Source organism: Pieris brassicae, chromosome 2 (genome assembly GCF_905147105.1).
Source record: "Pieris brassicae chromosome 2, ilPieBrab1.1, whole genome shotgun sequence".
Classification (NCBI taxonomy): domain Eukaryota; kingdom Metazoa; phylum Arthropoda; class Insecta; order Lepidoptera; family Pieridae; genus Pieris; species Pieris brassicae.
The window spans coordinates 4,994,390-5,008,080 of record NC_059666.1 but is presented as its reverse complement, the minus strand read 5'-3'; the positions used below and the strand labels follow the sequence as shown (position 1 = coordinate 5,008,080).

The 13,691-nt window shown below is 34.1% G+C and overlaps 1 protein-coding gene across 5 annotated transcripts in view; it reads left to right on the top strand.

The window, feature by feature from the left end:
- Window positions 1-9,467, top strand: part of LOC123720843 (dedicator of cytokinesis protein 1) — a 49,349-nt gene extending 39,882 nt beyond the window's left edge. For 4 of the 5 annotated variants that reach the window (XM_045677637.1, XM_045677635.1, XM_045677636.1 and 1 more), the window contains 8 exons: window positions 63-212; window positions 908-1,014; window positions 1,829-1,959; window positions 2,301-2,345; window positions 2,987-3,038; window positions 3,541-3,729; window positions 4,404-4,506; window positions 6,986-9,467. In XM_045677637.1, coding sequence (XP_045533593.1) covers window positions 63-212; window positions 908-1,014; window positions 1,829-1,959; window positions 2,301-2,345; window positions 2,987-3,038; window positions 3,541-3,729; window positions 4,404-4,506; window positions 6,986-7,236 — 1,028 coding nt within the window. In that variant the 3' untranslated portion in view covers window positions 7,237-9,467. The remainder of the gene's footprint in view (window positions 1-62; window positions 213-907; window positions 1,015-1,828; window positions 1,960-2,300; window positions 2,346-2,986; window positions 3,039-3,540; window positions 3,730-4,403; window positions 4,507-6,985) is intronic. The other variant, XM_045677638.1, reaches the window with a different exon arrangement.
- Window positions 9,468-13,691: the final 4,224 nt, after the last annotated feature.

Sequence of the window (13,691 nt, the reverse complement as noted above, 5' to 3'; positions counted from 1 at the left end):
CGTACTCAATAATTTAAAAGCAGTTTGTAATGTATTCATTTTATCCCTTGAATGCATTCCAGGTATCCTAGACCCACAAGTACAAGGAGGGCTCGTTAACTACGAGTTGGCATTCTTCACGGCCAGCTACGAGGCACGGCATCCTGAACATAGCGGGCTACTGCAGCAGCTCAAAGATTTGATCGCTGATCAAGTGCCTTTACTGAAGTTTGGTAAGAATTTTATGAAACCTCATTCGAAGCATTTAAACCCATCTCATCATATCATAATTATAATTCTTCTTCTGCCTCTGTTCTATTTTCTTTAATCTTGTTGGCATCCGGTGTATAGGTTGTAAAAAAGGTGTAGGAATGTATCTGCCCCAAACCCCATCGCGTCCTAAATCAACCCTTGTTGGATGAGTCTTATAAGTCGAATTTTGCACAAAATTATTTATTAATATAAAAATTAAAAAATATTTGTATCATGTAAACCTATAATTATAAATATTCTGCCAAATAGTTACATTTCAAGTCAGAGCAGTGCTGGCCTAGTGGCAGCGTTTGACTCTTATCCCTGAGGTAGGTTCGATACCCGACTGTGCACTTTGTGCAATGAAATTTATTTCTATGTGCGCATTTAACATTCGCTCGAGCGGTGAAGGAAAACATCGTGAGGAAACCGGCTTGCCTCAGACCCCTAAAAGTAGAAGGCGTGCGTCAGGCACAGAAGACTGATCACCTACTTGCCAATTCGATTAACAAATGATAATGAAACAGATACAGAAATTTGGCCCAGGCCTAAAAAGGTTACAGCGCCATTGATTTTTTATTATTAATTACATTCCAAACAAATTATTTACTATGGCAAAGTTTGAAACATTAATAATATTAATGTTCAAGATTATAAATATTTATATAAATTACAGGTTTAGAAGTTCACGCCTCTCGGGATCCAGACAAGAAAATGCACGCGTTATTGGTGAAACGTTTTCACGAGTTACAACAGAAGGTTGAACAGAACTTCGGTAGACGAGTACGTATTTTTACGTATACGATAAATTTTCTGAATGTATATTAAAGCCCCGTTACCATGGTTACTATTGTTTACCATATGAAAAATACAAATCTATACTTTTTATAATAGTTATTAACGCAACTTTAAATTGTTAATCTCTTCTTCGAACTCAGTTATTAGGTATTACGTAGCATCGTCAAACATCTAATAATACGTTTTTTTTTACGTTGGGAAGTCTAGTTTAACGCCGGGACAACTTGTTTAAATTACGAGAGAGTGGGGGTCGAGGGTGAGATGGGGGTCCATCACCTAAACTCTATAAGGATTTTATTAAATTTTATTTAATCTGTTGCTTACATACAAAACATCTAGTTTGCATCTATCAAAAAAATTTCTGATATATTTGTTGTATACTATTAGAAATAAACGTGTGTATGTTCGCGTTTTTTTATCACATAACAGAGAAATCGAATTTGCAGTAATTTTCAGGCTGAAACATTCTTCGAGGGCGTTTCAAACAAACAATATTATTTATTTTACTACTCTGTCATCTTCAAATGGATTTAACGTATTCATGCCAAGGATTATTATCAGTTAATTTATTGAAAATATTTACTTTAACATTAGCTCGAACGGTGAAGGAAAACATCGTGAGGAAACCGGCTTGCCTTAGATCATCATTAGACTTGTCTATTAGATTAACAAATGATCATGAAACAGATACAGAAATCTGAAGCCCAGACCTATAAAGGTTGTAGCGCCTAGCGATTTTTTTTAATGAAAATAATATCCTTTATTACCCAGGACTTAATTTTAATTAACTTGATTTCAGATAAGTGAATTTGATACTCTAAGCGAGGCGTCATCAGAAGTTCAGTTGCGAGCAAATCTTAGAGACAGCAGCGATATTGATTCACGAAGCCTCGCGAATAACCGGATGTCCGATATATCGACCGGAAATGAGTAAGTTTTATGACATTATACAACTATCACGTAATGTAAGCTAAGGATATTACTAAAGTACCCGAAGTAGAAAATTCATACAAGAAATTAAGCAACATATCAAATAAATATATATTTGAAACTAGTGGACAGTTAAACATGTGTATACATGTCCTGTACACGTGTTGAAAAATAAAAATCATATAATTGTAAATCTAAACGATTCCTGAAATCACTTGAATACAAAAAACTTCATCAAAATCGGTCCAGCCGTTTAGCTTGGAGCTTACAAACACGCACAGAAGATTTATACGTATAAAGATTCGAATCTTATACTTTCTGACTTAAACATTTATTTGCAGGTCAACGTCCAAGTCAAAATTCATTTCCGCTTTTAATAGGACAAGGTATGTACATTTTTCAAATATTAGAATAGTTTTTAAAAATATATTCTTTCGTCTTATTTATTATCTTGTATAATATCAATATATATATATATCAATATTATATCCTGATGCATTTAAACCTTAATGACTTCAGGGGTGAATAAAATTAGACCAAAGGTACCTATTAACGTACAGACTCAATGATGCCAACTTGGAGATCTTCCCCCTATATTTAAGATAATCAAGGTGTTAGAGCGTATAGTATATTTCATTACAAGTGCGGAAAGCCTGTCATTGCAAAGAGTTCCGCCAAATGTATACCCGTGCTAAGGCAAAGCCCCAAATCATTAAATGTGATATTGAAACAAATTAGTAGCTTCTTTGATATAGATATAAATATTTGCATGGATAATAAAAACGTCTATGATTTTTTTTTTGTAAAACCTTTGTGGTTGGTTTTTTCTTTTTAATAGAAATGACAGTTGGGAAAAAGAAAGCACGAGTGTGTCCCACATCCCTAACGCTATACGGTCCTGCAATACATCACTTTTTGAGCAACTGTATTTAAAAAAATAAGGGGAATAATTTATGCAAGATTTTTTTAAACACGTACTGTGTAAGGAGCTTTATTTTATAAGTAATATACATACTTTATTTCACAGAATTAGTAGCAGTGGTACACTCACCCCTAGGCACAAAAAAAGAAGTAGAAAGGTATGTGTTTCATATTGTGGTACCGTTCTTGCGAAGGTTGGCGATCATCATGGCTAGTTTACTTTTGGATGCTGCGTTTCTGAACAATGACTTGGTGCTATGACCAAACCATTGTCTAAGATTCTTCAACCAAGACGTGATGATCTTGTATGATCAGTTGAAGGAGCTCGTATTTTTTGGTCTTACGTGAGACGTGTCGAAATATTCCAGCAGTTCTTTGTTCTGCTTTCTGTGACGCTCGGTTGTATTTCGTATGCGGCCTGTCCAAGATATTTTAAGCAGACGTCGATAAACCCAGATCTCAAAATCCTTCCAGTATTTTTGAATTATTAATTTATATATATTATCCGCTTAGTCAAATGAAGCAAATGCATAGTAGAGTAGATTTTTAATATACTTTTTCAGTTATTTGTAATAATTAATTTGACGAGTTTTAAAGTAACGGTACACTAGTTTAATTATTTCTTACACTTAAAATTCAAAGTATGTAATTTACTTTCAGAGTGAAGTGAGCATCCAATCAAGTGGTAGTCAGTGGTACACCTCAGCTACAACGAATGGTGTGAACAACGCTATCAACAGTGCCATAACATCGGCAATCGCAAGTGCCTTCAACAATAACTTGAATAGTATAAGCTCACCGAATATTGTCGATTCAGCAGTTTCTCCACTGCGAGAGCTGCGCCAGGACGTAAGTATTCTTGAACTAAATCGATACCACCGCATTCAGAAGTGGTACTCTGTAATTGACATACCACACTATCTCGTGTTGGTGACATCAGCACTAGAAAAACTAAATCAAAAGCGATAAAAGCTCACTAAAGTCGCTATGGTTATGGAAGATACAGAGTACACAGTCTTTAAATGTCAGAAATATTTTTTTCTGTAAAATACTGAAAAGCCATATTTTTTTCTTCTGCTAAAACCAGTAACGAAATTTATTGTTATTTTTTATTGCTATTCTACGTATACAAACCCAGCTTTTGAGCTTTAATTATGCTTTTATAAAAGCTTTATGTAAGATACTTAGCTTGCTTACAGGTATTTTACAATCGATTTACAAAATACCACAAGAGAATTTAATAAATGCGATGTCTATTTTTTTAATGATCCAATTCATTTTCGCGTACTGAACTTAGTCCAAAACAAACTTAAATTATCAATTCCATTGGTAACATAATTCTTGAATCAAGATTTCCAAAACACTGCAAAAATTTAACTACTAAGTTCACGGTGAAAATTGTGAATGAAAAAAATGAATACATAAATGTTGTTATTAGAGAAGCACTATGAAGATGAATGGTCACCCCAGGTCTTAGTCAAATTCAAAGCCGTACAAAAAGTACATACTATGTTTGATATTAGTTGGTGACGGAAAGGCCTCTTCGGGCGGACGTCGAGCGGCGGTTATCGCAACGAGCTTCATACGTCACTTCCTCAGAGCCACCATCTAACAGGGATTCGTTAGGTACACGTGCACCGGATAATTATGCATGGTTTTATGCCGTCCTTGATAAATGTTAAACACTACATTTTTGTTTTAACACTATTAATTAATTTAAGGTACAGATATTGCAAAAACACACTTAACGGTGGCTTTGGTGCTTGGATTTAAAAATGGTAGATAGGTCTAGATTTTTTATGAATATCACATTCAAAACATTGTTCTGCTTGGATTTAAAAATGGTAGATAGGTCTAGATTTTTATGAATATCATATTCCAAAAAAAATTCTGCTTGGATTTAAAAATGGTAGATAGGTCTAGATTTTTATGAATATCACATTCCAAACATGTTTCTGCTTGGATTTAAAAATGGTAGATAGGTCTAGATTTTTTATGAATATCACATTCCAAACATTTTTCTGCTTGGATTTAAAAATGGTAGATAGGTCTAGATTTTTATGAATATCACATTCCAAACATTTTTCTGCTTGGATTTAAAAATGGTAGATAGGTCTAGATTTTTTTATGAATATCACATTCAAAACATTTTTCAAGTGGTAAGAATTGTTGGAATTGTTCAAAGAAAGCCCCGAAAATATTTTCACTAGTGATACAATGAATTTATCTTTAACGAATACAAATATCAAACGAAACGGTAAAATAAATTATACATACTCTTTTTACTAAGATTTTTAATAATTGAAATTAACTACATTAAAAATGTTAAAAAAAGCACAGTATTTTGCTCAGAAACGTGATTTCTTTTTTCTGTTTGTCCATTCCTACCGGTTGAAAATAATCTTTCTGAGGCGACAGAAAAAGGCTTTAGGGCAAATTTGCCGCAGCGCTTCTGCTGCCGCGCTGTTGTCGTAATACATATTTTCACGATGGACTCTTGACCAAGAAACACTGGTCTTAGTGTTACTATTAGAAGGAAAAAGAATCATTTTGTTAGCCCAGAAGGAGAATTGTCATGGCAAGTAATGAAAATATAAAATAATTGTGTTAAAAAAAAACACTTGCGGTTTTGTGAGTGAAATTCTCAATAAATTTATTTTTTCCCATGCCTTTTTCTTTTCAATTTGATTGCTGTACTTGGCGGTCGAGGTCCGATCCGATCCCGTATAGCTGGACTCGACGAACTGGAAGACTCTAAACCTCATCGATAAATTCTTCAACCCGATTTGTGATGTTACATGTCTAGTCGGTCGATGAACTGATACGTGGCTGTAGCGCTGTAACCGCGCGTTGTTTATTTACATAGATTTACAAAGCAACGCGGCATTTTGCTGCAAATTTGAAGGCGCCTTTAATGATACTTTGGCTATTTTTTAGCTTCGGGAAATATATACACGTATTTGTATTCATTGCATCACTATTTTTGACTAACCTTTGCAAAATTAATTTGAATAATTATTCAGATTATAAGTAATTGTTTGTATTTAATTTATTATTTACTATACTTTTAGTTTAGTTTTTTTTGTCCCTTTTTAGTTTTATCTTAATAACTGTGTATAACATGTATTTTTGCACTATTTGCCTATCTTATGAAATTTATTTCATTTTTATTTACTCGAAGTGGTTACCTGGAAGAGATCGCTCGAAAGCGATAAGGCCGCCAGTTGCCCTCCTTTAGATTTAATTAAGTTCAATGTTTTTTATATAGTCGTGTAACGAAGTGTTAATAAATAAATAATAAATAGTTTTTGCCTACCAGACTCGTAATCGTGGTTTGTTTCACATTCCTCACGTCAACCAGTGCAAAAAACTCAGTTTTATATCACGCAGCCCGAACATACAATGACCAATATTTAAGACTCGACTTATTTAACCTATATAAATATGGTAGCGCTAAATCACCTGCATCATAAGCACACCCCTAACACCCTTACGTACATACCCTCATTTTCACACTATAACACAACAGCCGAATTAGGTATTACTTAGTTAAATGTATTTAATTGTTCCTTTTGTAAATGTTTGAACCTTTTTGTATATGTATTCCATCTTTCGCTATATCGTTTGTATAATTGACTTTTGTTATATATAATTTGTTAGCTGCAGGATAATGTAGCTAAGGAAATTGTTATAATCAAGGACGGTTTGTTTCGAAATGTGTTTTGTGCACGTCGCCTGATCTTGGAATTATTTTGACTTTTAACAACTTAATGTTTTGTGTGATTGTGTATAGGTTCCTTAAGGTTTTTGCTTGCATGTGTTACAGCTGTTATAATTTGCAATGCTTTTATAGTAGAATAGTTTTGCATAAAGGCATATGTTCTAACGCACGCGTTTTTATGTAACCCACCGGTTTGGAATTTTTAGCTTTATACAAGGTTTTTGGGTTTTGCATATGGTTCCGCCCCTACGGTAAAAATATTCTCTGCCTACTGATCCAAAAGTTATTATTTGCTTGGAATTTAATACATTTGCGTGTCGAAGCACTTAAAATAATCATCTTAATGTGCCCACATGTTTATATATCTAAAAATATGCCCCACAGGCACTACAGACTCGAACCAAGACGAAGAGGAACCGCCGCCGCTACCAGTCAAGCAGTCACACAGAAGCCTAGACCTAGACACAGAGAACAATAACCAGGAGTCGAACCCCCTACCCACCAGGTATAATTACGATTTAGTGCTGTCGCCGCGCAACTCGTATTTGTACCAATCAAAGAGAAGAGAGTTACCACCGACCAATGAGAAAGCGCCGACGCCGCCGCCAAAGAAACGGAATCAAACTAATGCATAATCTGTGGTTCCGGTCCAGTTAATATAAGATCCTTTACGGGCTTAAACGTGGAGTGAAGCACGAGGTTTGTTACCATGGTAACCAACCATCCTTTTATATGGAAATAGCATTGTAAATAGTCATCATGGGGTGATCATTATATTTTTTTATGATAATAGCATCGTAACCAAGGTAACCAACTTTTATATGAAAATAGCATCGTATCCATTGGAACCGACTTTTCTACGTAAATAGCATTGTCACCATGGTAACTAACTTTTATATGGAAATAGCATCGTATCCATGGGAACCGACTTTTTCTACGTAAATAGCATCGTAACCATGGTAACCGACTGTTTCTACGTAAATAGCGGCGTAACCATAGTAACCAGACAGTTCATGCCATTTTAATCCCACCATTCCATTTCGTATACCATTTATTTCCAACTTATTTTCAAAAACTTAGTTTCCCTCTATCTTACCTAATAACGTTAAAATTCTTATAATTTTGAAGCGAATGATTCGCGCTTTTGATTATACATGAATATGTCTTCCAAAAAATCTTTATGTTTATGTATACTGTAGTGTACGGCTTATATTATTATTTTTATGATTCTTTGTCGTAAGCTATTTAATGAACAAAATGCAAAGGTAATATTTTTACTCTTTCACGCTTTTGTATATTCAATAGGTTTTATAAAGCGCGTTCAGTACTGTTTTGTAGGTTTTCTAATGCAAATTATCGTGATATTAAAAACTTGATGCCATGTTCCCAAAGCGATAAACCCGTGTCATATGTATATGTAGGTTATCAATAATTTATATTGTACAATATAGAGTTTATTTAAGAGCAACAGATGTATAGGGTGATTAAGATTTAAACAAATGTAAGAGAAATGTATTTTATTTCTATGTTCGTTTAATATGTGAATCAAAATGTCGAATAGCACTCATAGTTCAAGGAAAATAATTTACAGTAGTAGTAATGATACCGTAATTTTTTTTACAAACAATTTACCTGTCTCTTTTCATCACAGTGTAAACACATTTTGACAGTAAGATACAAAAGATTTTAGTAAAAACGGTGCATTATTATGTCATGTCCGTGATTTTAACACTTCATAAAACGCGTCTGCATGAGATAGCAGAAAATTTTGTATTCTATTTATACTACTAATTAACACCATGGTAGAATGTTAATTGAAAAGTTCAAAGTTTAAAACAATATGACATACCACAGAAAGTAGTTTAATAATAAAATAGCCATATAATAATAAGCTCTACAATCAGCTCTTGTACTCTGTAACTCTCAATAGTGATTGCTCTCCCGGCTTCAATTTTAAGTTTTTTGTTGAGACATCAGCGCTACGGATATTGATAGAACTACGCCGAAATTCTATACAAAAATATCTATATCATTTTTGGAAGTTACAGAGTACCGGCGCAGGCCAGGACATATTGATATAACTACAACATTCCGGGCATATATCCTGTTATTTTTTTTTACTTGTGAGAAAATGACGTATCTCTAAAGATTGTTAACATTTGTCAGCAATAGCTTTAATATGTGTAATTTTTTACTCCCTTTTTTGTAAATCTACATATTGTATATTTATACAGATAATGACAGTTAAAAGTTCAATTTTTTTAGCTCGCAGTTCTTTGTCCACAAAGTCTACATTAAGTATGTTTAGCAACAACTATATATAGGCAGTGTTATATTCGAGTGGACGTTGACTTCAAGTAAATTGTGTTTATATAGCGATATAACGTAAAAAACAGGGTTTACAAACAATATAACACGCTGAGCCTATAACAAAGGTTTCTTGATCGCTTAAATTATCAATGATACAGAAATTTAGACTAGACGTTTTTGTGTTAACGCGAGTCTGATAGAATCAAACCCCCGTCATCTACCTTATAATTAATGATTTCTAAATTAAAAATGTTCTGAGTTAATTGACAACTATAGGACAACCTTTAATGTTCAGTGAAAGTGTACTTTCTTGACTTGTACACCTAAATGATAAGGCAACAAAAATAACGTAATTTATTTTAAAGAATTTAAAAATAATTGTATTTCCATGAACATTCAAAATGGTTTAAGTTACGGCTCCACTGCTCGTGGCCCAGAATTGTCGGCAAACTTAGATGTAGATGATATTGAATACATAATAATATTGAAATATACTCTTGTAAATCCAACGTTTATATGATTAAGTGTTACATTTTGTAATAAATATTATTATCAAGGTTGACTTTCATTTTATCTTTTTACAATAAGAACCAGTAATATATATAGCTAAAGACAATAGTGACTGGTTTAGTGATCAGTTTGACGCCAGGAAGTCAAGGCAAATTTAATCAAACTTTTTAATCACCAATGGTGATTCAAAACAAAGTTTACATTTTTTGTATGTAACAAGAGGGACTATGTCGAATTGGTTCGGAAATACTTCAGTGGGCAGCTGGTTGCATATAGTTATGGTGCGCGGCAAAAACTGCCTTAAGAAGCGCTCATTTGTGGAACGACGGACGTCGAGGTGATACGGATTCTGCCTTGACGTCCGATGATGATTGCTAAGTTGCAACAAATCATTGATATGCAGAATAAACAGGGTCAGACATAAGACACAGCCTTGTGGAACTCCAGCGTTCACGAGTTTAAGGTTGGAACATGCTGGTCGATGACGGCCTTGATGCACCGATCAACGACGATTATTGGACGTCAAGGCAAAATACAAAATACCATCCGTATCAGCTCGACGTCCGTCGTTCCACAACAGAGCGTTTTTTAAGGCAGTTATTGCCGCGCACCACCACTATGTGGAACCAGCTGCCCACTGAAGTATTTCCGAACCAATTCGACTTAGGGTCCTTCAAGAAAACAGCGTACCAATTCTTGAAAGGCCGGCAACGCACTTGCGAGCCTTCTGGCAATGTGAGTGTCTATGGGCGGCGGTATCGCTTAACATCAGGTGAGCCTCTTGCCCGTTTGCCTGCTATAACATAAAAAAAAGGAAAGCTGGAAATCCAGTTGCACAATTTCTCCTTGAGCATGGGTTCTCCATAGGCTGGAAGCTTAAGAGTAATGCTCTGTCCCATACCAGATCGAAGGCTTTCGCTATGTCCAAACTTACCGCCAGCGCCTCCCTCTTGGACTCAATTGCCTCTGCCCACCTATGTGTAAGGTATACAATAAGGTCACCAGCTGAACGACCATAATGGAAGCCGTACTGATAATCGCTAATTAGCTGGTGGCCTTCTAGATACCTCAGGAGCTGCCCGATGATAATGTAGCTATTGGGCGGTAGTTGGATGGACCACGGAAATCGTCTTTTTTAAGGATCGGATGTATTGAAGCGGTCTTCCACACCAGGGACAAGGACGAGCGAGTACAGGTACCGGAAAAGGTGCATTAGGACCGAAGCCAACCTAGGAGCACAAGTATGCATTGCAATTGGGGGATGCCATCAGCCCCGCTCGACTTATGGATGTCCAAGATAAGATAAGCGACGTTACCGAAATTAACGGACGTTGATGGTAACATGTAAGACATTGAAGGAAGAGGGCTAGCTTATCAGAAGTAATTATTACGTAGGCAGATAAATATTCGTGATCCCTTGATTGTTAGTTAGTTAGTAGTTAATTTTTTATCCATAAAGTTTGCAGCCGCGACTGCTGAGCATGTATAAAAGAACTGATGCGTTTTGATTGACGCTTAACGTAAAACATTCTAACCATTATATAGATACATTTAAAAATAAATACACTTTAAACTGAAAACTAACACGAAGGAATTATCACAAATATTATGACAATTTGAAAAATTCTATATTTTTTATCTATCTATCTATAAATATCTATTTAATTTGTTTAAAATACCATTACTTACATCATATATAATTCAAACAAATTTTGTAACCAAATCGTAATAACGTTAAGTCATAATAATGCGTAACAACCAAGAAATAATTATCTATTGTAATTTGATATTACAAATGAGTAGTTAGTAGGCTAAAGTTTATTATCGTGTACTATTCGCGTTTTATAAAATATTTTAAGCCGTGAAGTGATATTGACAAAACTTTAATAACTAAGGATAAACGTAAAAAAAGGTTAGTTTTATTAAAATATTAATATTAAATGCGCTAGTATGTATTAAAACGCTCTATACAGTAAGAATGGTTACGGGTTGATCATTATTCTTGCTAAGCGAACAAAACATCGAGATGGGACAATTTTAAAATTAGCATAATAAAATTGTTGATCGTGATAAACCATTTTATTCTAAATATCCGATACTGCCAAGAGGTTTGTTTTTAAGTTTATATAAAATTATAATATAACAAGGGTACTTTTGCAATCCCAACAAATTTTAAGATATTAGAATTAATTCTAAAAGTAGTAGATAGATACATTCGGAAGAAGTTCGGTACGAAAATGTGTATGTTATCTACGCATAATTGAAGAATAATTGTGCAATAAAAACTCGACATGCCTTTTTGTGTTAACTAAACTCCACGAAATTCAGGCCCACGCAATGCGTTAAAATATTTATTTTATTCATAAACAAGACCTAATTTTACAAATCTTTGACTCTGTAAACAAATATTGACGCCAAACACTAATTACATCAAATATAATTCAAAAACAAGCCAATATTTTTACAGCTTAACGAATTTGGGCCTTCACCTATTAAGATAAGAGATCGTAAACATATTCACTTGGATTTAGGTTAATGAATTGCATTAAATAAAATATTTTTTTCTACGAAAACCAAGGAGTTAAACTGACATTTCAATGAGATATTCAAGTCAGTTATTAGACTAACAAAACCCTAATCTTATTGTTTTGTCATTAGGTACATTGTCATTTTGTCAAAAAGTCAACATACTACTAGATAAATGTATCTTACTGTCTCACATAAGCACATCAGCACTTATTAACTTTATCCGAACATGTGAAATATTTATATGAACTATTTAAATAAATAGTGGCGCCTGGTTTTGGTTTTGTCTTAGATGTGTGTGTCTATCTAAACATCTTTCATGCCAACGACATTTGGCTCTTACTGGCAGTTTCCTCACGATTAAATCGCAATTAAGAATGTTAACTAAAGCTCTCCATATTCTCTGTCAAAAATAAAAAAAATATAAGTAAAAGAATTTCGATACGTCAATTATTTTCCAATTTATCGAAGTAAACGTGCGATGCGGACTCGTACTCGATGACGTGCGGTGTGACGTCATCGCACAACACTAGTGCAGTCGGCTCGCGCTATCAGCACGGTGTTGTCTGGTGTTTCATTAGAATATATAAATACTTTAAAAATGTCCAATCCAAATACTTAGACATTATATATTGTGCCGAAATGTACAAATACAACTAGCAATGAGAAATTGTTTTGTATCGTTCCAAAAGACGCCCAAATGCGAAAGAAATGCATAACAGCTATGATTACGATACATAGGATTAGGATTATTATTATATACATTAATATTATTATTAAGTAGCGAGGCACCAATTTTGAAAAAGACCAGATTCCTATCTTTATATTTTTTTAACTTCGCGGCTTCATTTATGACATCTTTTTCTAATATGTTTCCTCTTTAAAAGCAGCAGTTTCTTTAAAAGTTATGGCACCAAATATTGGTTTAACCAAAGAGCCATCTTTTATAGTACACCGAGCAGCTTCGTGCATTGTTGAATCTGTTATACATCCGTAGCGAATCACCAATCACAAATTTGAACCTGATTGAGCTATTGTATCATATATTACTTGAAAAAATCTTGATTCCGTCATTTCGTTCTTACAAAATGTCATAAAACTTTCGACGTCATGATTCACAAAAGATTTTTGGAAAGATTATTTAAGTAACGAATAGACATCTTTTCAACATATTATTTTTCACATTCATAATGTAAGAGAGAGCTAAAGTATTTGAAGCTCTCTAAGTTTTTAATGTTACCATGTACCAAGAAACAAAATGATGATGATGCGTGATTCTACATTTGACCGTACACACATAACTTACTATTTTTACTTGTACGTAACAAACAAGTAGCTTCATCACCATAGCTGTCTTTTGCTTTTCTGGAATAAGTTACAAATAAAAATAAATGAAACAGCCTTACCAAATGGAGGTATGTATGTACATTTGTAATAAATCAATGTATGTATTTAGTTAAATTTACTAAGAAGAGATATATTCACATATGTTCTTAATCAAAGATTAAAGTCGCGTTGAAAGAATTGGTGGTGGTGGTAAAACCACGAGGTTTTTATGGCTCGGTCCCGGGGTAAGTTGCTCGCCCAGCCACAAGGCCAACACTACTTCTGACTGTAAACCAATTCTACACCAATTAAAATAAATCTTGTACGAAACTTCACGTAACTGATGACGCATCCTACATATGACCAATCATAGATTAAAGAGTCACAGTCACATTAACATAGTTTTAATACGTTTTAT